Here is a 24,480-nt window from a genome sequence, read left to right as displayed (position 1 = left end):
TTCCCGGACTTTCCCAACCACCAGGGCATCTGCTCTCCCTTTCCTTGAAATTCTCACTCAAAAACATTCTCTCTACACCCGAGATGGCAAATAAGCTTAGTCTGAAATGTCATACCCTCTTCCCTCACATGAATTTGTAGGGGCTGCCTGCAGAAGGCAATGGCAATCCACTCCAGTATTCTTGCCTGGAAAATCCCATGGACGGAGGACCCTGGTGGGCCGCAGTCCATGGGGTCGCTAAGGGTGGGACACAACTGAGCAACTTCACTTTCACTTTTATGCATTGGAGAAGGAAATGGCAACCCACTCCAGTATTCTTGCCTGGAGAATCCCAGGGACGGGGGAGCCTGGTGGGCTGCCGTCTATGGGGTCGCACAAAGTCGGACATGACTCAAGCGACTTAGCAGCAGCAGCAGCAGCCTGGAGTCCTGGGCTTAATGTGGCAGTATATTAGTAATGTCTGCCATGGCAGAGGGAGTACTAGGTGCTGCAGTTGATTGATTATGTCTGCCTTGGGAGAGTGAGTGGCAGGAGAGCAGAAGCCACCCCTATGCCATTCTTGGTCTATAGTGAGCAGCTGGCACTGCCTGGCATTGAAAGAATCTCTGCAGAGCAAGAGCTAAGTTTTAGACCAGACCAGCCCCATCACAGAAGTGACTAGCACAGGGCTGGGTCCACACCCAGTTCTGAATCAATTTTACCACCAAGACTAACTCAAGGGGCTTCAAATAAGAACCCTATTCCCTGCAGGCTACTAAACCCATTTGGGATCTACCAGAGTACTCGGAGCCTCTTGGCGGGTTCTGAACAAGGACACCTCCAGACAGGTGTGATCTGGGACGTCAGCCTCCGTCAGAATCAGAAGGACCACAATGGACTCAAGATTAGTTCTTATTTTTCCTCACCTGCAACCAGCAAAACAAAGCCCCACCTGCACTGCAGTTTAGATGTCTACCAGCTCAGCATCTGGGGACAAGGAAACAGCCACAGCCTAACATTCAGTGAAGACTCTCCATGCACCAGGCACTGGTCTAAGAACTTGATTAACTTGTGTAATCCTCACAACCACCCCCAGGAAATAGATCCTGTCATTATTCCCATCTCACCAGTGAGGAAGCTGAAGCCCAGAGAGGTTGGGTGACTTGCCCCAGGGCACACAGCCGGTGCGTAGCACAGCCATGCATTCTACTGCTACCCAGGGACCTTTGTGAGCAAAATAAGCTAAAGACAGATTTGTACCTTTAGTGCAGAGAAGTTCCCCACTTTCTGCAATCCTAAAACCAAGTCTTCATCATACATAGACAGCTGCTTTGCTTTGACAAAGGATTCTTTACTGATTAAAAACTAAGAGGAAGGCTGGGACTTCCCCGGTGGTTCAACGACTAAGACTCCATGCTCCCAATGCAGGAGGCCCAGGTTCGATCCCTGGTCAGGGAACTAGATTCCACACGCTGCAACTAAGGGTTTGCATGTCCCAACTAAGACCCAGCACAGCCAAATAAATAATTTTTTAAAAAACTGAGAGGTAGGAGACACTGTCTCAGAAAACCCCTTTATGGATTTAGAAATTCATTTACAAGGTGTCCACTTCTGGGCATTCATTCTGGGATTCTACCTGGCACATCAAAGGGGGCAGTGAGAGGTTCAGAATATCAGGTGAGAGCCTGAAAGGGACGTACTTGGACCTCACAGCCTGAATCACTGCTTTCCAAGCAGATATTTTAATCCTGGCCTCACAACAGAATTAGTTAGGGAGAGCTTGGAAAACAGAGATGCCAGAGCCCATCCCCAAATACTCTGCTTGAGGCTGTCTAGTCTGCTGGCTTGCATTGGTCTTACGATTGTAAGTTTCCTCACTGTGGTGGAGGAAACTTACAATCAACAACCACTTGATAGAATAACAATTCACTGACAATCAAGAGTGGATTTCCAGCCCATCCAACCCTGCAAAGCTTCTTACCTAAGAGTGAAGTGGTCTGCCACAGAGCCACTAGTCAGGGAGACCAGAAAGGTGGCTGTGTCCCCTTCCCGGATGAGGTTCAGCGGCACAGAGAGGACGACGTTCTCATCCAAGTTTAGCAGGGACCACCGCAGATCGTCTTGGGTTGGGTAGACCACGACACTCCCGATCCTCTCCCGGGCTGGGGGTGCCAGCGGGGGGCTGTCCTGGCCTGAGTGGATGTTATTCTCCCACTTGCCATCCTCTTCCAGGGGACACTGACCAGCCGGATCAGCCGGGTAGAGCGCGAAGAAGAGCTCCATGGCCGTGCCACCAAGCAGGGCCGGGATCTCCTCCTCAGGCTCCAGGTCCAGCCCGGAGCTGAACCACTCGGGCAGCAGCTCCAGCTCGGCCACACACAGCCCCGGGGTCCCTTGCAGCCGACAGCTGGCCGCCACTTCCCTGGCCTCAGGGAAAGCAAACATCTTGACACAGGGTAGTTGTTCCGCAGGGTCATCATCAGCCCAGCCCATCCCCGTGATGTAAAACAAGGTCTGCACTTTGGGTCTGTTGGAGTAAATGGAGCTATCGAGGATGTGGGCTTTCACCTTCCAATTAAAGGGAAACTGGCCCACGTGACCAAAGGGTGTAGAAGTCAGCATGAGCTCCCGGGGGACCGTCTTCTCCACTGAAAATGGACCATAGCTGGCATTGACAACTGGGGGTCTCCTGGCTCGGTAGATAAAGAAGGACTCCACCCGGGTCTGCAGACTGGAGTTCCGCGTGATATCCTGGTTGGCCTCTTTAAGGAAGAAGGACTCTTCTGCGTTAGAGATGTGGAAGCTCGTGGGAAGGTAAGCGGGGAGCGAGGAGAACCTCTGCAGGCTGTCCACGATGGCTCGGCTCTCCATCACTGCACAAGAAAGGAAAGGAAGATTGAGAACGGAGTCTGGATTTAATTAACGCAGTGCATGCTCCACCCACCCACCCCCAGCACACTGCCCACTGAACACCGCATCCGTCCCCTAGGTCTCATAACTGTGGAATTCCTTGCATTACATAAAGTGTCTTCTAAGGATCTTCCAAAATAACCAAGGCAGAGTGGGAAGGAGGCTCCAGGTACGACTGACCCAATCGCCCTGTGGCTGGATTACACCACCAGAGGGAAAACATCACACCCTCTTGTTCTTGCAAATCTCCAAACTCAGAGGATCATGGTCAACTCTGTTGTAATCACCCCACAGAGAGTAGGCTGCCTACCCAGCCCACCACACAACCAGGCATCAGACTGCTGTATATGAGGTGTTGATGCTTTTATTTGATATTTACACTTCTTCCTATCATTCCTAGATGGGACATTGAGACATCTCCTAATTCTTTTTGAAATGAGGGTGAAGCTATGGCTCAGCATTCCTGCTTCTAGAAATCTCTCCTTCTGAAACACGAATGAGACTGCATGAAGATCTATTTATCTACAAGGATGTCCCCTACAGCATCCTTTTGAATTGCAGACAAACTAAAGAATGTGTTAATATATGAGGGACTTCCTTGGTGGTCCAGTGGTTACTTCCTGTTCCCAATGCAGGGGCCCAGGTTCGATCCCTGGTCAGGGAACCAGATCATATGCGCTGCAACTAAGAGTTCTCATGCAGCAACTAAAGATCTGACGTGCTATGATGAAGACTGAAGATCTGGTGTGCAGCAACTATGACCCAGCACAGCCAAATAAATAAATAAAAATATATTTTTTAAAAAACTACTTAAAAAAAAAAAGAACATATGAGCTGGGGTGAGCAGGCTGGATCTAAATCCCAACTCTGTCACTTCTTCACTGTGCAATTTGGGGCAAATTACTTAACCTCTCTGTGCCTCAAATGTCTTCAAATGAAGTAGAATATAAATATAAACTATAATAAGGATTAATGAGTTAATAAATATGAAGAGCTTAGACCAGTGCTGACTCACAAACATGCTCAACCTTTACCAGCTACCATTATTATTATTTATCCGTTTAAACCATTCCAAAGGTTTATTAAGAGGACATTGGATAAACTATACACTTTTACAGTGGGATAACAGGCAGCTGTAAGAATAATGAAACCCAATGGGACTTCCCTGGTGGCCCAGCAGTTTTAGATTCCATGCTTCCAATGCAGGGGGCACAGTTTTGATCCCTGGTCCCACATGTGGTAAAAAACAAATTAATAATAATAATAAAGTTAAATTTAAAAAAAGAAAAATGAGCACAACTGTATCAGTATATTTGAAAAAAAGTCACAATATGTCATTAAACATAAACAGCTATAATTGTAACTCATATAATCCTATTTGGATAACTTTTTAGGATTCTATTTGGGTTATTTTTAGGTACATATGTAAATGTACATATATTTATGTATGGTATCTATAGAATCCGAAAAGGATTTTTTAATTTTATCACTAATGTTTCTCTTTTCTTAAAATTTATCATGATAACTGTGTGTTACTTTGTTAATTAAAATACATATAAATATACATAAACATGTATACATGTGCATGCATATATGTATATGTGTGTGTGTGTTTCTTTCAAACGGTGAAACACAGAAAGCAAAGACCCAAGAAGATTTTTCAAAGTGAAGACAGCCCACCAGGAACCAAGGTCAGCAAATCAAGCCACAAACAGACAGGGATTCTTCCTTGCCCTGAAACAAACCTCTGCCCCTGGAGCCCAGCTTCCAACCAGAGCAAGAAGAAATAAAGCAGGCAGCAGTGTTTAAAATGCAGCATCATCAGAGGATAAAAAGCAAATAAATACTCCATTGACTCCAACTCCTGGTAACACTTTTTTCTGCAGCCGTTACAAATTCTACAAAATACAGCTTTCTATTGACTGAAATAATTTTGGGCCTTTTCAGGGCTGTCCTTGGTGAGCTTTCCTTTCCAAGAGAATGACAAAATTGTAATTAGGAGATTGTGAAGCAGACACAATCATTTCAGAGCTGACGCATCCTTTCACCAAGAAGGTGTTCAGAAGGCAAGTTCTCTGCACCATCTCACTTACATGCAGAATCTAAAATAGTCTGATTTGTAGAAGCAGGGAGTAGGATGGTGGTTGCCAGAGGCTGGGGAGAGAGAGGAATGAGGCAGGATGGGGGGTTAAAGGGTACAAAGTTTCAGTTAAACAGGATGAATGCCTTCTAGAGAGCTAATGTGCATTAGCAATGTGATATAGTTAACAATCCTGTATTGTGCATTGTAATTTGCTATGAGAATGGATCTTAGATTAAATCTTTTCCATACACACAAAAACACACTGAGAATGATAATCAGGTAGAGGTAATAGATATGTTAATTAGTTTGATTATGGTGATCACTTCACAATGTTTACATATATCAAAACATCAAATTGTACACCTTAAATATACTTTGTATAGTTCAATGATATCTCAGTAAAGTTATGGGGGGATAAAAGAAGAACAAAGAAAGAAGAAAGTAAGTTCTCAAGTGTCATCAATATGGCCAGTCTTGGGTCAGATTAATTACTAGAGGAGAAGAGTTATTTTTTATTCATTTCTCCAATTACCTATCTAAATATATTTATTACTCACTTACTATGTTCCCAGCCCTTCTATGGAAGTCACAGGAGCAAGACAGATGTGGTTTCTGCCCCAAGGAGTGGTCAGATTTTGGAGAAAAGCATGGCTAACCTACACAAAGCAATTATAAAAGTGAATAGGACTTCGCTGCTGGTCCAGTGGCTACAACTCCATGCTTCCAATGCAAGGTGTGCAAGTTTAATCCCTAGTTGGGGGGCTAAGATCCCACAGACTTCGTGGAATGGCCCCCAAAAATAAGTGAACATTCAGACCCTTTAAAATGACCATCCCAGTAATTCTCTACCTAGGAATTCATGTGAAGGAAATAAGAGATCAAGAAGGAGATTCATGTGCAAGCGTCATCCCAAGTATGATTTATAGCCGCAACACACAGGAAAGAACCTAAGAACTCATCATGAGGGTGGTGATCATATAAATGATGAAAGTCTGACTCTACATGAAATGTTAAGAGATCACCAAAACCACAGTCTCAACAAATATGCAGTGTCGTGAGAAAATGCTTACATCTTCAGTGAAAAAGCAGTCATTAAATTTTGTTTTACATGATCCCAAATCTGTGTTAAAATATATTTTAAGTAGTAAATATTATATGTACACAACATATAGACATGCATAAATATGTATATGATGCATTTGCCCAGACCTGGATTTCCTCCAGAATGCATCCTATAAATTGGGTGGGATTTGGATCAAAGATGGAGGAGGAAGAGATGACTCTGAAGAATGAGCTTCAACCAAAGGAAAGTTTTAGCTGTTGCCGCCACCAAGGGGCAATCTGTATTTTGACAATGACAAGCAATGCAGAAAGACCATCCCAGATGAAATTTAAATTATTTTTTGGTTGGTTTATTTCCCCACTCCAAACTAGGAAGTTAAATTCTTGGTGAATCTGCCCATAAATCAGCTGGCAACGAGGGAAATCTGTCTTCCATAGCCTGACAATATCCTTCAGTAGATATGGGTGGGCACACAGCTGACCAGATTTGGAAAGAGACTCCAATTTTACCTTCCCATAAAATCTATGGGAAGCCTAAGGCAAGGTTTAAATTCTGGCTTATTTATAGATAGGGAAAAGGAAATTAAAATAAATGTAAATTTTAATATGATCTGTTTCCATTGTGGATTAGTTTTTTTCATTATCATTTATATCGATATTTCCTGTCTCTCAAAAATCAATTTATAAGAAATTTAAAACTGTGCTTTCTCTCTTCTTTATTATGGCCAAAGCTTGTATTTCATCCAAAATAGCAGTGTGAGTTTACAATCCTGTCCCACCATAACTCAAGCAAAATGCAATACAAATTTTGTCTGAAGGCATCTATGGAAAACCATAAACATTGGCTGCCAGATTCTCATTTTTGTTCTCAAACTAGATTGCAACAAAATATGATATGCGAATTTAGGAGCATTTTATGGAGCCATGAGACTGTGTCCTTAGAAAAACATCCAGGATCTGAGAAGCTAACATGCATCCCTTTGGTCCCCTAACATCATATAGTGGCCCCATTCTTCTTCCCATTGGCAGGCAGACCATGTGGCCAGAGGTCTGGATGTGAAATGAGACCCTATTCAGTCTGCTGATTTCCTAGAGCGCTTTTCACCACCCGACTGAATGAGGTGGGTGCTGAGAGCAGAAAATGAGGAAGTCTTGGTTTGGCTCAACTTCAAAGCACTTCCCATCACTGCCCTCCTTAAGAGCCAAAAAGAGAATCAAGTCCAGGTTCATCAAGAGCACGAGGTGCTCCAGACAAACGCTCTGTGATTAAAGGATGTTCTGAATCACAGATGGCTCCGGGGAAGTCCCAAAAAGAACTTCGGGTGGAAACAAACAACATCCAGAATGAAGCAACTCCCACAGTATTAGGAATCCCAGTAGGGACTCTGTGACCCAAAGTGCATGGATGGACATCACCGCTGTGCTTGGCACACAAAAAAAATACTCCTGGGCATGTGTCTTGGTCAGGACTGGAGGGACCTATAGCCATAAGATAATGCAGCCCACAGACTCACAAACCTTTTCACTACCATCACCAGTCCTGCATGGAAGCTTATTAACAGTCCTGTGGTTCCTGATAACCCACCTGAGGGTCAAGCCCTGTGGCATTTCTGTAGCTGAGTCTCTTCTAATTCCCACAAAAAAACATGGACAGCCAGAAATAAAAGGTTCTCTTTGCAGTGGACCAGATGGGCCACATCTTTGAAAACCATCAACAAGTGAAACTGCTCACTGATCTGTCGAAGGGTAGTCCTGACGAATAGGTGGTAATTTACTGCCACCATCTGGGTACCCCGCCCCCATGGTCATGGAGACCAGGAGCCACAAGGAAGCCTTTGGGAGCATTCATGTCAGTTCAGAACAGTGCAGTGGATATTGTTTCTGAGGCAGAGGAAAGAAATAGGAGATCTTTTATACTCATGCTTTCCATTCTATCTCCATGATGTTTGTGTGTCTTTCTCCGTGAACTTCTGCACCTGCTGGGGAAGTCCATCACCCACCTATGAGTACAGTAGGCTCCTTCCCACCAGGATTTCTCAGCTCAGGAAAGGTTTCTCTGAGCATCTATGGAAATCTCTGAGCCCTATCTCTGCTCTTCTCTGCATCATAGGGAACTACATTTCCCAAGCTCCTTTGCTCCCTGGCTTCTGGATGCGATCAGCCAATGTGATGCTCTGGTAGAAGATGGAGCATGGGAGGTATTTCTCCCCCTTATCTCCCAGCATTTACCAGCAGAGACTGTCCAGCCCCATCAGAGCTCCCACCATGAATATAGCTCTCTTAGGCAGTAGTTCTAATACTTACTAGATGGTTCCAGCTTCTGGGTTCTGATAATCCAATTTCCCCACTTTGTCCCTTCAGTCCAATTGGTAACAGCTTCCTGCTATAATTAATTTCTGGATTACTTACCATTCCCAGAAGGTATTTACCACGCCCAACTTCATTTCACAGATCTTTCATCACATGACTAACTGATTCCCTTGATTAAATTCCCTCTGTGGAAATAACTAGTGTGGCTTCTGTTTTCTCAGAAGCCTGAGTCTGACAAATATATTCAGTCACTATTCACTCCATCCTGTTATATTTCTTCAAGGCCACTCTCACCATCTGAAATTAGCCTTTGTGTTTTTACTTGTTGACTTATTTTCTATCAAGTCTCTCTATTAAAATTCAAGCTCATGAGAGCAGAGACTTTGCCACCCAATTTATGGCTGCATATCCAGGATCTAGCAGAAGAAACTAAACAAATATGTGCTGAAAGCATGTCCATCAATTAAGAGTGCCTTGGCTTAATGCTTAAGAGACTAAATCTCTCTGTGTTATTCTGAGCCTTTCTTTGGCTTCCTCACAGGGTTGTTAATAGATACCATTAATATTAACAAATCATTGGCCCATCACATTATCACTCCATTCATTTCCTCTCAAATATCACATCCCTGTGGTCACTAAGCTGGTTGCTAGGTTTGCCAAGTCAAGAGCTGCAATTTTAATATGGAGGGAAAAAAAATCATTTAAAGGAGAAATAGCATTTACAGAACACTGGTGATGTGCTAACCTGGGCATTATACAACTGCTACATCCATTGATTATCACAATGGTTGTGAGATGAATAGTCCTTGTCCTTTTTGGAAAATGGTGGAACTGAGGCACAGAGAAATTAAGCAGTTTGAACATGGTCGAAGTTAAGGTTCAAACCAGTTCTGTCCAATTTCAGAGATTTTCCACTTCTCTGTAGTGCCCCAGGGCCAACTGGTCTGGTGGTTCTACAATGTAAGCCAAGGAGTTAGCCATGGGAAGGTCAGCGAAGGAGTTGGAGCTCAAGGCTCACAGGGCCAAGTTAATGGACAAAATCTTTGCAGACTTAGTGAGGTTTTCATCACTCTACAGTCACAGGTGATTGTTTCCCACCCCAGGTATCAGCTTGGATTCCCAGGTAGAGCAGGAATATAGATACAGTTGGCCCAGAGCATCACAATGCAGCTGCTGGCAAAGCAGCCAGTGATCCATACCTTTAAGGTATGGTAGCAATAAGGCAATGGCACCCCACTCCAGCACTCTTGCCTGGAAAATCCCATAGACGGAGGAGCCTGGTAGGCTGCGGTCCATGGGGTCGCTAAGAGTCAGACACGACTGAGTGACTTCACTTTCACTCTTCACTTTCATGCATTGGAGAAGGAAATGGCAGCCCACTCCAGTGTTCTTGCCTGGAGAATCCCAGGGATGAGGGAGCCTGGTGGGCTACCGTCTATGGTGTGGCACAGAGTCGGACACGACTGAAGCGACTTAGCAGCAGCAGCAGCAGCAAAAAATATGGCAGAGCCTTGCTACCTGTAAACCACATCACATGACCTAAAGCCTCAGGAGGAGGAGCCAATGCAGCAAGTCAGACCAAATGCTTTCAGATTGAGGAGGAGAATTGCATGTGCTTATTTAGTCATTAACAACCAGCCATGGTGGAATTTATTATACATCCCCACTCAGTCTGCTGCCACCCCCAACTGTATCCCCTAGTTGTACCCCAGGGACCACATGCTTTCCCACCTCTGTATCTGAAACATAAGCCACAGACCACATAACTCAGAAAAGGTAGCAAAAACTTAATTATCCAATTCAAAAGTCACCCATATAAAAGTAAGATGGGGAAACTTGAGTTTGTCTCTCTCAACCAGATAAAATTCACACGGCTGAAAGAGAAGGAGAGACCATACAGACAGAAAGGTATGAGGACACCAGGTCATCAGGCAGGAGGGAGGGATGCTTGCCTTCGTCCCAAGATTCTTCTCAAATCTCAAGCTGGGAAGCCCTGAATGGCCAACATGAGTCATTCATAAGCGCAAGACACTGATAAAAAACGGACCAGAGGGACTTGCCTGGTGGTCCAGTGGTTAAAAACCTACCTGCTAATGCAGGGTACACAGGCTCAAGCCCTGGTTGGGGGACTAAGGTCCCACATGCCGCAGGGCAACTAAGCCTGTGGGCCACAACCACTGGACCTGCACTCTGGAGCCCATGCCCCACAACAGCAGGAACCAGCACATAGAGAAGCAGGCTCGGTGCCACTAAAGTAGCCCTCACTCACTGAAACTAGAGAAAGCCCATGCCCAGCAATGAAGAACCTGTGCACCGCATCAAAAAGACCCAACACAACCAAAACTAAAACAAAAATAAATAAGTAACCTTCATTAAAAAAAAAAAAAAAAAAAGCAGACTAGAAGCAGAGGAGAAACAGGAAGCAGACATGAAGTAGACAGGAAGTGGACAGGAAGGAGTAGGTCCCTTCTCCCAGCTCCAGTCTTGAAGTCTTCTCTAGCATCTGCCTCCCCACACCTCTTCCCCTGCCAGCATTAGCAGAGACTAACAGGAGACAACTGGCTAAGAGAAATATGGTTTTCTGATTCCAGCCCCAGAATTACAGACTAGAGACCTACTTGACGCTGAGATGTTGAGTGTAGTTTCCGGGGAAGGAACCTGGCTGCTGAGCGTAGTTTCCGGGGGAGGTACCTGGCTGCTGAGCCTAGTTTCCGGGGAAGGAACCTGGCTGCTGAGCCTAGTTTCCGGGGAAGGAACCTGGCTGCTGAGCCTAGTTTCCGGGGAAGGAATCTGGTTCTGTGCCACCCTCCACCCTTCCTCCCTGCAAAACCAACACTGAACACTATCATCACTCTTTTCATCTTTTTTTGTAAAAGGGAAAATCCTCTTTAGATTTCTTTCAGATTAGTGAAAAATGGTACTAACGTAGGTCTTTCATAAAACTGAAGTGGCATAAAGTGAACTTTCAAAAAGTAGAGGGGTGTTGGTACTCAAAAATGAATAGTCATTCATCACCTTGAGGGTCATATAAGTCTTGGGTCATATACCAGCAAATCCATTAAGGATTAGATATGGCTTCCCAGGTGGCACAGTGGTCAAGAATCCACCCACCAATTCAGGAGGTGCAAGAAACTCGGGTCTGATCCCTGGGTCGGGATGATCCCCTAGAGTAGGAAATGGCAACTCGCTCCAGTATTCTTGCCTGGAAAATTCCATGGACAGAGGAGCCTGGTGGGCTACAGTCCATGGGATTGCAGAGTCAGACACAACTGAGCAACTGAGCACAGCACAGCACAGCATAACCATATATTACAGTGATGATAAAAAATAAAATACAGAGAAATAAGGGTAATGAGAATAGACCCATTATCACAGTCAGCATTTATGTATAATCCTTATGATATACCAAGCACTAGTCTAAGCATTTCAGGGATATTAACACTTTTCATCTTCACAATCTTTTGATTATGAGGATTTTATTATTAGTCCCACTCATGGATGGAAACATTACTTTGCCTACAAAGCATTACTTTGCCTACAAAGATTCGTATAGTCAAAGCTATGATTTTTCCAGTGGTCATGTATGTATATGAGAGCTGAACAATAAAAAAAAGCTGAGTGCTGAAGAACTGATGTCTTCAAACTGTGGTGCTGGAGAAGACTCTTGAGAGTCTCTTGGACAGCAAGGAAATCAACCCCGTCAATACTAAAGGAAATCAACCCTGAATACTCATTGGAAGGACTGATGCTGAAGCTCCTCCAATACTTTGGCCACCCAATGAGAAGAGCTGACTCATTAGGAAAGACCCTGACTCTGGGAAAGATTGAAGGCAGGAGGAGAAAGGGACAACAGAGGATGAGATGGTTGGACAGTATCACCGACTAAATGGGCATGAATTTCAGCAAACTCCTAGAGACTGTAAAGGACAGGGAAGCCTGGCGTGCTGCAGTCCAGGGGGTCGCAAAGAGTCGAACACGACTGAGCAACTGAACAACAGTTCAGTTGCTGTTGGGAAAACTGAGGCTTGGGGAGGTTAAGAGACTTGCCTAAGATCCCAGAGCTAGTAAGAGGCAGAGACGGTTACTGGATCCAAGCTGTTCAAGCTCCAGGCAGAGAGTCAGGTTTGTGCCTTTAGCCACTGTGTTCTGCTGCCAGCTGAAAGCTTAGCAAGCAAACTCTACATTGTAAGAGCTTCGGCAATAACTAAAGAGACTGCAAATGTGCCTCTGAATTGCCCAGCTCTCAAAACACAAGATGAAGTCACTAGTTGGACACCATTCATAAGATGAAAGCAAGAAGCAAAGCTTTTCCTGGCTCTGAGAGAAATCCCTCCAGTGGTAATGCCCCAAGGGACACAGCAGCATCCCTACAAACAGTGAGCTTATTAGCAGGCTCCCTTTGGTGCTGGGCACACGAGGTGCGGTGTAAGAGCAAAGGGCCATCAGGCAAAGGCAATTCTTCAGAAGACAACGGAGTGTGAGCCAAGACAGCTGATACCTCTCAGAAGGTCCAGCTTGACAGGAAGAATAAAATCCAGAGTGAGATCCTGGAGAACACTGTCCTTCAAACTCTCCTCCATGAAATTACTTTCTTACCAAACCAGCCAATGGATAGCAGAAGTCTCAAGACTATATTCTCTAGCAAGACCGGGAAGGCACAAATATTCTACGTAGACCATCAAAGCCCAGTGTATAAGACTTAAAACATAATGAAGGACTTCCCTGGGGGTACAGTGGTTAAGAATTCACCTGCTAATGCAGAGGACACAGATTTGATCCCTGGCCCGGGAACTAAGATCTCACATGCCTGCCGCGGGGCAACTAAGCCCGAGCGCCACCACCCCTAGTCTGTGCACCCTAGAGCCGGTGCTCTGCAGCAAGAGAAGCCACCGCAATGAGAAGCCCGAGCACCACAGCTAGAGAATAGCCCCTGTTGCCACAACTAGAGAAAGCCCATGAGCAACAGTGAAGATTCAGTGCAGCCAAAATAAATAATTTTTTAAAAACATAATGAAGAATATGGATATTTTTTTCATGATGCCCACCACTGCTTTTATGACAGAAAAAAAAAAAAATTCCTCCCCAGCATCCCAGTATCAAACATATATTCACCTGTACTTTCAACTATGTTTCTATGGATGGGTATATGTAGATACATGTATGTGTCTACATTTTTACATTTAATTCTTCTTCGAAAAGCTTTTTTTTTAATAATGAGATTTTTTTTTTTAGTATTTTGGTCTTTATTGAATTTGTTACAACCCTGCTTCTGTTTTATGTTTTGGTTTTTTGGCCACGAGGCATGTGGGATCTTAGCTCTCTGACCAGGAGCTCTCACCCCTTACACTGGAAGGCGAAGTCTTAACCGCTGGACTGCCAGGGAACTCCCACATTTAATTCTTTCTTTATTGAGGTATTTTCGACAGTTGAAAGTTTTACATATTCAAGGTGTAGAATTTGATGCCTTACACTGTGAACTAGTCACCACAATCTAGCTAATGCCCATATCCATTGCCTCAGACCCACCGACATATGTGAATCCACTTGATATTTTTGTTGGTGAGGAAATTTAAGATCTACCCTCTTACAAATTTTAAGTATTGGATTGAATTCTTGAATCCATCTGAAGTTTATTTTGGGGTCCAATGTAAAAATGAGGATCTGATCGTAGTTGGAAACAAGCATATGCTGAATCAGCCAGAAGTATTTTATTTGAATCACAGTTTGGGGTTCTTTAGTTGAAAAAATAACATGACTGCATTTAGGGATAGAGGTTTTAAAGGGGTAATTAAGTTAAAATGAGGTCATCAGGGTGGGCCCTCATCTATTATGGCTGGTTCTTAGAAGAAGAGATTAGGACACAGACCATGCAGAGGGACAACCACGTGAGGACATAGGGAGAAGATGGCCATTGGAGACAGACCTCATGGGACACCAACCCTACCCACACCTGGATCTTGGCCCTCCCACCTCTAGCACTGTGAGAATAAACTTCAGTTGTTTAAGTCATGCAATCTGTAGTACTTTGTTATGGTAATCCTAGCAAACTAATATCAAGAGATTACTCTTCTTTATCAAAATTCTATCAGCTTGTCTTACCTATTCTTTATCTTTAGATTCATTGCGTCCAATTGTCCAAAACCCAGACTGTCATATTTTTCTATGTGTTTTCAAGTTTTCTAGGATGAACATGTCTTCTTGCTTATTTAATCTAGGAGAAATACTGACTTTTTTTCCCCTTAAAAATAAAGATATGGAATTTGATTTTAAGTGACAGACCACGCACACTCATTTCCTCACATCTCTACAGAAACTCCACTACAGAATATTATAGGAAAAGTATAGCTTCCCTGGTGGCTCAGATGGTAGAGTCTGCCCACAATGCAGGAGACCCAGGATGGATCCCTGAGTTGGGAAGATCCGCTGGAGGTGGGCATGGCAACCCACTCCAGTATTCTCACCTGGGAAATCCCATGGACAGAGGAGCCTGGAGGGCTACAGTCCACAGAGTCACAAAAGAGTCAGACACAACTTAGTAGTGACTAAACAACACCACACAGAGGGACAACCACGTAAAGACACAGAAGGAAGATGGTCATTGACAAGCTATGGAGACCAGGGGTTTCGATGACTTTCAGCAAAATACAATGTAAGAAAGGAAAGTAAGGAGTGTCAGCTGAATTCTCATCTTTTATAGAGAGAGATGCTGCTGTTGAATTTGATTAACTCAAGGAGTAGAGGCATGGGGTACATATTGGGTTGGCCAAGTTCATTTGGGTTTAACAGAAAAACTCAAACATGTTGGCCAATCCAATAGAATGACAGAAATAAGCACAACTAACAGAACTACAAGTGGAAATGGCTGGACTTGGCTGACTTTAGAGAGAGACAGAGAGATCAAAGATACAGAGGGATGGAAAATGATTGCTGGTCTTTGAAAGTTATCCTGAGCCATTCTGTTTTCCCCAAATGCATGCATGACTGTAGGCTTTGTCTACAAGAAGCCCAAACTAGCCAAGCAGGGGAGGACAGCATTGAACAGACGTTGGACATTTGTGTGTGGGGTAAAGGAAGAGTGGCCTTAATGTTGACAATAAGTCATCACGTCTGTGGGAGAGATGGATGGCTACCTGTCAAAAAACAACACGCGAAACAACTGTCCGAGGCCACTGGCAACTGCCAGGTAGCACATCCCTGTGCCCTGCACTTGTTCCATCCTGTGTGCCCTAAAATAAAGGAGGGATTTACCATTCTTCACGCTGATCAAACAAACAAAACAGCAGAAACTTTCTATCCATTGTATTGCATATGGCTGCTCAGTCAGGGACTTCCCAGCCTCTCCTGTCCCCCTGGCATGGCCATGTGACTAGTTCTGACCAATGAAATAAGAGCCTGTCCTGCTTTGAAGCCAAAATTGGTATCTTTTATCTTCAACCAGTGAGAAGCAGGGGACCCTGAGACTCTAGGTCACGGCAGAGCAGCCAGAAGCTGGAAGGGACCCTGGACCCCTGAGTCTCCACCTGGAGGAGAGCCACCTGCCAAATATGGCACCCACATTGGATGGGACCAAGAACAAATCTTACAATGTGTTAAACCACTGCTAGGGTTTTACTTATTACTGTAGCTAGTGACACCTAACTAATACGACACTGTATAGGCTAACAACCTGGACAGCTGTGATCCTGTCCGTATGCAAAAGCTGGAACAAAATTTCACATTTCTTCCTTAAGGTAAACTGTACTTTCATTAGTGAGGAAATATAGGCAGTCAGAGAAACAAAGCGAAGAGCTGTTAAGCCAACGTGAGAGGTTTCCACGGGGCACCAGATGTAGAAAGAGCGTTATTAAACGGATTATATAGATCTTAGTGACAGTAATTTTGACCTCCTATAGGCACCGTCAGCTGTTAAAACAGTAGGAAATGTTGATGACCTTGTTCTTATTTCCATTTATATTTATTCTAAATTGGACACCTTGGAGATTGTTTAAATAAGAGAGGGAAATTCACTAAGTAACCCTGACAGCTTTGCCACTCTCTGATAGGGGAGGCAGCTGAGGCTTACAAAAGGCAGAAGACACCCAGGCTGGAGTCCCACGTCTGCCATCAGCCCAATTTATGCACCAAGACAAGTCACTTCATCCCCTCAAGATTCATTTTACAAAGAAGGTGTCACTTCCTGCTGCCCATCAGGGACACACCTCGAGGGAACCCAATAATGTGATTTGTTATTGTGTGACTGCATTACCAAGAATGTCACATGTGGAGTGTCCTTGCTTTGCACTTCTCACTAGTTCAGACTAGCCTTTCTCATCTTCTGGCCATTGTTGATAACAAAAGTGATTCTTTCAATTCAGAGAAAACCCACACCACGCAAGTCTGAACAAAATGGGCATTTAATGGCAGTCGTGGTTGGAGAGAGAGGCTACCTTCAGGTCTGGCTGGAATCAGCATTTAAACAATGTCATCCACATGCAACTTCACAAATATCCTTCAGTTGGTGAAGGGATAAATATATATCTGGTGGTGCAGCCATTGAAGGGGAAACAACTTGATGGATAGTTGTTTCCATCTATCCAATAAAGCAAACGATGGATATTCACACAATATGGATAAATCTCAAATGCATTTTGCTGCCAAAAAGAAGGCAGCCTCAAAAAGCTACCTATCATATGATTCCATATGTGTGACAGTCTAGTAAAATCAGAACTGGAGGCATGAGGGTCAGAGCAGTGATTGCCAGGGATCAGAGGCTGAGCTTTAACTATTTCACCACAAAAACTCAAAACAGAGGATTAGGGATGGGGTGATGGAACTGTTCTGTATCCTGATTGTTGCGCTGGTTGCTGCTGCTGCTGCTAAGTCGCTTCAGTCGTGTCCGACTCTGTGCCACACCATAGACGGTAGCCCACTAGGCTCTGCCATCCCTGGGATTCTCCAGGCAAGAACACTGGAGTGGGTTGCCATTTCCTTCTCCAATGCAGGAAAGTGAAAAGTGAAAGTGAAGTCACTCAGTCGTGTCCAACTCTTCATGACCCCATGGACTGCAGCCTGCCAGGCTCCTCCATCCATGGGATTCTCCAGGCAAGAGTACTGGAGTGGGGTGCCATTGCCTTCTCCGGTTGCATTGGTTACATGACTCTATATATTTGTCAAAAACTCATAGTGCTATATGCCAAAAGAAACACATGAAGTAACTACAGGAAGGGAAACAAAGATTGCCCGGTTGTAGTTGGGCAACTACTGTAGTCTTTGTAGTCGTTGCCTAGAAAATCTACTTTAGGAAATCTTTAAGACTGTTGTTTAAGGCTTAAGAGTTTAAACAGCATGAGCTCAGATGCCTTCAACATCCCTGCTACAATTCTTTAGGCTATTCAACTGCTTGAAAATTTATTTTTGCCTACCACAAAAATAAGTAAGAGCAGGACTTCCCTGGCAGTCCAGTGGTTAAGACTCTGTGCTTCCTCTACAGGGGCATGGTCAGGAAACTATTAATAAGATCCCACATGCTTTGCAGCACAGCCAAAAGGATAAAAAAGTAAGAGTATTTTCTGTCTGAATTAATTTCTCCAGTTAATCAGGTAAGTCAAGGTACCCTAAGATGCAGGAAGTGCAGAGTTGTGACCAAAATAGACAAGCAGAGGACACAGCCTGCTTTGGGGGAACTAAAAATTGTAACTGAAAAGAGAAGATATCTACACTTTAAAAACTGATAATAAAAGAAGGTAAAAGCTGTATTGTTAACTTGCCTGGTATGAGTTATGTGTGCCGCCAACTTTGAGAAAGAAGACATCAATATTTATGGGGAATTATCACAAGCTTATCATCAGTAGGACCCAGTGAACAAAATAGTAGCTATAGGGTCTTCCCTGGTGCCTTCCAGTTCAGGGGACGTGACTTTGATGCTGTGGGGTAACTAAGCCCTCTGGCCACATCTAAAGAGAAGCCTGCAATCAGCAACCAAGACACAACACAGTCAAATAAATAAACAAATAAAATACTTTTTAAAATAGTAGCAATAACTAGGAACCTGGAAGTGCCTACTATGTGCCAGTCACCATTCTGCTTTATTTATATCAGCTTTTTACCTGATCCTATGAGATAGGATATTATTTTCAGATTGCTATCGTTATTATTATATAATTATATAAGTAATAGTATTATGTCCATTTTATTGATTGAAAAAATGAAGGCACAGAGAGGTCAAGAAAAAACATGCCTAAGGTCACACAGCATGTGAGGGGTGGAGCCAGGATTGGGCTCCAGAGTCCAGGCTCTGACTACTATTCTCCACTGGCTCCCAAAACATTTCTCCTCTGTTTGATCCCATGACAGCTGATGCCCAGACTCAGTCACCTCCCTTCACCAAAGCAAAGAAGGGCTCCATTATTGCTTCTGACTGATCCTATGACCCAGAATAAAACCCACAAAGAACACAAAGAAATAGAAACTTCCTCTGGTGAGTGGTGAGGGGAGTGAAGTGCAGAGGGACCTGTGTGTGGGTGGCGGGGAGGTGGGGGGGTGGGGGGGTGAGGGTGAGGCAGGGTTGGGGGTGAGGGGGGCCACGGGGAGTGTATGGGAAATCTCTATACCTCTTAACTTCACTGTGAACCTATGCTGCTCTTAAAAATAAAGGCTTCATTTTAAAAAAGTAAGAAAGAAACTTCCTCCCCACACTGGCCCCAGAGGTTGTGCCATGAACCCCTGTCATAGGTAAAACCAAAACAACCCTGCGGAGTCTTGGGAAAAACAGAACCAAAAAACCCTCAATCCTTTTTTCTCAAATTTAATTCTGAGTTTATTCTGTGTTGGGCAGTCATCCTGGAAATGAAGGAACACAGAGGACAGACAGCATTTCTGAAAGAGGAAGTAGCTCCCTGCACCCAACCCAGGACACCCCCGTTCTGGCACTGGGTTCCCCGCCCCGCACCGGCCGCCCCTGACCCAGGTGCCACAGGTCGCCTCTGCAGCAACAGAGGCCTCGTGCGCTGCAACACTGCCACCTAGTGGCCGAGGCTGTTCCACGCTGCAAGAAGCAAGTGGTTGGTTCCCCATTTCCATAGCTGAAATGGGCAATATGGTTTGATTGGAGACTTTAACCAAGACTCATTGCTGCTTTCTGGTAGAAAACTATTAGACAAAGCACGATGACTCTCTGGGACCAGATTCTTTGTTGGCAGGCAACGGAAACCCCAACTCTGTTGGGCTTAAGTGAGAAAGGGGGTCGCCCCTGCCCCAAACCTCAGCCTGGGACGATGGGGACCACAGGCAGCAAAGTGGTGAGGGGAAGGGGAGCAGTATCCAGCACAGCTAGGGTCCCTGTGCTCTGGAAGGACCCGAAAGTACACCCAGGAGGGAGGAGGCACCACAGACCCCCAGAAACACTGCCGGTTTCCCCGCCACAAACTGGCTACCAAGACCAGTGATCTACAAAGACAGCGAGCCGAGCAGAGCTCCAGGCTGACCCCATGATCTTCTCTCTCCCCTGTCTTTGTCCACTAGTTTCACCCTGAGAAATCGCAGAGAGGAAAAGAAATGATTTTTGTCTGAATCATTCACATCCTTCCAGGGAAATTCTGGCAGTTTTATGAAAGGGCTTTTCTTCCCTCTTTTTCAGTTCTACTTGCTCCAGGAGGAAATCTCTCCAGCCTCTGACTCAAAAACTACCCATGTTCTTCCCTCTCAGTGACCACCTGAGTGCTGAGAGACCCGAGCAGGGGAAGATGTGAAAACAACATTGATGAATTCAGCCTGCGTGGTGACATGGGGACAGGACCACCCGTCCCCATGGAAAAAACACAGCCTATCACCTGCTGTACATCCAACCAGAGGTCACTCAGGTCCTGCTCATGTTCCTGCCTTCCTTGAAGCCCCTCCCCCCCTGCCGAAAGCCAAGGACTAAGGAAGGAACCTGGCTCCAGAGCAAGTGACCTTGGCTGGAAAATCAACGCATTTTTCAACCATCTGGTCACTGTGGTGAGCACCCCAGGCCCTGGGAGGAACATGGGAGAAAAGGAGATAGGAGGATGATCGTAGGAGTTTATGGTCATCAGATGGGATGGATGAGGCATACCCACTACCTCAGTGTTGCTATCATGAAATGTCATAGGGTGGCTTAAACCGGAGACATTTATTTTCTCAGAGTTCTGGAGCTGGGGGGTCCAAAATCAAGGTGTTGGCCAATTTGATCTCTGGTGAGAGCCTGCTTCCTTGCTTATAGATGGCTAGCCTCTCCCTGTATCCCCACATGGCAGAGAGAGGGAGTGCGGGTGTCTCTTCCTCTCTTTTATTTTTTTTTCAGCCATGCCACACAGCCTGTGGAATCTTAGTTCTCCAACCAGGGATTGAGCTAAAGCCCTTAGCAGTGACAGCATGGAGTCCCAATCACCAGACTGCCAGGGAATTCCGTTCCTCTCTTTTCAAGAGCACTTATCCCACCACGGGGGCTTCACCCTTGTGACCTCGGCTAAAACTGATCACCTGCCCACAGTTCACCTCCTGATACTATCACATTCAGTCCATATGACCACCCATCCATCACGCATTCACTCAGTGCTTATCATGGGCCAGTCCTTGCCAAGCACTGAAGGTAGGGGGGGACAGTGGACCAGTGCAGCCCTGCCCCATGAAATTTTGTCTAGTCTGGGGGTATGAACATAAAAAAGTCATTCCCATAATGAAAAACAAGAGTCATGACAGAAGAGGGGCTTCTAATACAATATTGTTTTAAGATTTTTTTGAGCAGACTATTTTTAAAGTCTTTATTGAATTTATTACAATATTGTTTCTGTTTCATGTCTTGGCTTTTGGGCCCCGAGGCATGTGGGATCATAGCTCACCAAGTAAGGATTGAACTCACACTCCCTGCGTTGAAACGTAAAGCCTTAACCACTGGACCACCAGGGAAGTCCCCTAATGCAATCTTGATGGAACCAATGGAGATGGGACCTGCAGTGGATTCAACAGTATCCACCAAAACCTCATGTCCACTTGGAACCTCAAAATGTGAACTAAGGGACTTCCCTGGTGGTCCAGTGATTATGAATTCGTCTTGCAATGCAGGAGACGTGGGTTCCATCCCTGATTGGGAAACTAAGATCCCACATGCCACGGAGCATCTACTGAAGTCTGCTGGAGCCTGAGCAACACAACTAGAGAGCCCATGTGCCACAACAAAAGATCCCATATCATGCAGTGAGGATCCTGCATGCACAACTAAGACCCAACACAGCCAAATAAAAATAAATATTTCTTTTAAAAGTGACTTGCATTGAAAATAAGGTCTTTGCAGATGTGATTAGGGCATACTGAACAAAAGCCAGTGGGTGGTATGTTTATAGGGGAAAGAAGGAGGATTTCCACGCACAGAGAAGCCATGTGGATGAAGATGGGGACAGAGAATAATGGAATGAACCAGGTCAAGGTGTTGAAAGAGGGTCTGGGAGGAGGAGAGCAGCACGGGCGAAGGACCAAAGGTGGGGACACAGAGCACTGCTGCAGTAGGTGTGGGGAGGAGAGAGAAGCAGGCAGACTGGGGGCGAGGGGAGCTCCAGGTCACACATGGCCAGGCGGGGGCCCCTTAATAGTGCCTGGACTTCATCCCAGGCATAACGGGAAGCCTCTAAAGCAGCTGGCATCACGGGAACATGACACCACACCATGCAGTTGGTAAACCATCCCCCTGGGATGATGGAGAATGGACTGGAAGCAGGAATGACCGAGACAGAGACAGACACAAAGGTCCAAGTCATTAAAGGGTAGTGACCTCGTTATACAAATGGACCAAAGAAGGCTCCTGTCTGCTAACCAACCCCCACGCTGTTTATTTCTTGAGAACTCAGCTAGGACCATTAGCCCAAAGACTGCTGATGCCAAACTCAATTTTTTACATATGCAATTGCTTTAAATGTAGCCCAAATAACCATGGTTTTATAGCCATTTAGATTCTGCTTGTTTTGCATATCCCAGGCACTCAACATCTGCTACCTTCCATAAGAAAAACCCTGGGCAATAAAAGATCCCCAGGTGTTATGGCCCTTTGGAGCTCCCTGACCTCCCACTGAGCTCTGGACACGTGAGCCCCACCTCCTCACCCCCCGGCTATTGCCCATCTCCCCAGGGAAAGTGCTGCCTCTCTTGTGGTTCCGGTCATCTCATGGTCATACCTTTTGGTTTATCAGCTCCAATTTCCTCAAAGTCACCATGCTCTCTACTGCAGAAAGGGCCAGTAGGATGGAGAAAAGGTTCAAGACATTTTGAGAGGACTGGGGGATTACCTAGCTATGGTGGGAGAGGAAAGGGAGCTAGAGAGGAAAGAAAGAATTAAGAGTTGTGCTGGGCTGAGGCTCGGGCAAAAGGGTGGGACAGTCACGGAGACCAGGGAGAGCATCCCTGGGGGAGGAGGATGCACTCTACGTGGGGCATAGTGAGTCTGAGAGACGAGTGGGCCCACCCAGTAGAAATGCCCATGAAGTCATACATCAGACACTGCAGCCACAGCTCAGAAGGACTCTGAGTGAGGGAGGGATGTGGATGCTGCCAGAAAGGAGGTGGCAAGTGCAGTCACTTGGGGAAGCAGCCCAAAGAGACACCCACAGAGTGGGAAGTGACACCCTAATGTGGGGGGCTCTGGCAGGTGGCAAGAAGCCTTGAAGAGAAGGCTCCAAGGGGCACTCACAATGTGGGGTGGAGGAGAGATGGATTTCTAGAGAAATGGATGTTTTTTGTTATCAGAAGAGCCATCATTGGGGCACTTCCCTGGGGTCCAGTGGCTAAGATTCCGAGCTCCCAATGCAGGAAGCCTGGGCTCAGTCCCTGGTGGGGAAACTAAATCCTGCATGCCATAACTAAGACCCAGCATAGCCAAATAAATAAATATAAATAAATAGTTTTTAAAAGAACAGCTATCGGAGTGCTAGGAAGACTTCTGAGAAGGAGGGATCCTTCCCTGAGAAGAACCTGAGCATTTGACAACAGCTTGGATGAACTCAGCAGAGTTTCAGTGGAGATGCAGTGGCAAGAAGCAGAATGATGGAGGTGAGGAGCAGGCAGAACACGAGGAAGGGAAGCACTGAAAACAGACAACTCTTTTGAGAAATGTGGCCAGAAAAAGGAGGATCAGACTAGGAGTTAGAGGTCCCTCCCCTTGAGTCTGGTCCGAAACCATCTTCTGGTAGCTCTAACCCATCATGCCCTTTGGATGTCCCTGGTGCAGATAGATAGAAGTGCTGTCTGCCCAGACATCCCCCTGAATATCTCCTATAGAATCTGGAGCTGGGACTAGGGTACCAAATCTCCAGCTTTACTCAAATGCCCCCCAGTTCCTAATTCCTGCCATCACCACTCCCCACTTTAAATAGCAGTAAGCTGATCTTTACCACCCTGGTTGCTATGACAATGGAACGTCAGAGTGTGCTCCATCCTGAGCTCATGCCTTCTTTATTGAAAACAGGTCAATGAAGAGGGCGGGTAGCTTTTTCAGCAGAATCTGAAGTACTGAAATAAAGATTGTTGAGCCCAAGACCAATCACTCAAAGAAAAAGTCATTCTCCCCAAAGCAGTGAACAGATCCCGAATCGAGTCTCCTGAAGTCCAAAGGTACGGGAACTGGCCAACTGCTGGACTCTTGGGAGTCTACCTGTTTCTCTTCTCTCCCTTTGAGGAAACACTTTGGCGATTTGGTCATCAATGGGCATGTAACCCAAACTAGACCATTGGGATATAAACTGCAGAGATACAAGTTCTCTGGACCTGTGCAGAGGCTCCCCAGAGAGACCTCCCCTGTTCCCAGGAACAGTGTGGTATGAGGATAAGAGCCCCAGAGCTGCAGATGGATGTTTCTGCACTGAGCAGGGAGCTCAGAGCTCCGGGTAAAATCAGCCAGAAACTTGGGCCTTAGAGACCCTGAGCTGCTGGGTCGAGTCTCTGTCTCACATTGGAAGAATCCTTGCACACACACACATCTTGAATCTGTGGCATCCTGTGAGGTTCCATGACTTGTATAGGAATAGGAGAAACTGCCACCAGAGACAGGCAGTTAGAAAGTTCCAACTAAAAAGTTGGAAACGGAAAACAAAAAGTCCTTTTAAAAACAACACACAGGAAGTGAGCATCTCCTTGCACCATAAAAATGAGCCAGC

The 24,480-nt window shown here is 45.4% G+C and overlaps 1 protein-coding gene across 1 annotated transcript in view; it reads right to left on the bottom strand.

The window, feature by feature from the left end:
• The window catches only part of TMEM132B (transmembrane protein 132B), a 382,194-nt gene that overhangs the window by 224,540 nt on the left and 133,174 nt on the right, over nucleotides 1–24,480 (bottom strand). Inside the window, exon 2 of the mRNA XM_006051109.4 lies at nucleotides 1,961–2,852. Within this exon, the coding sequence (XP_006051171.3) occupies nucleotides 1,961–2,852 (892 nt within the window). The remainder of the gene's footprint in view (nucleotides 1–1,960; nucleotides 2,853–24,480) is intronic.

This window comes from Bubalus bubalis, chromosome 17, assembly GCF_019923935.1.
Source record: "Bubalus bubalis isolate 160015118507 breed Murrah chromosome 17, NDDB_SH_1, whole genome shotgun sequence".
In the NCBI taxonomy this organism is placed as follows: Eukaryota; Metazoa; Chordata; class Mammalia; order Artiodactyla; family Bovidae; genus Bubalus; species Bubalus bubalis.
This window is presented reverse-complemented; position numbering and strand designations above follow the sequence as displayed.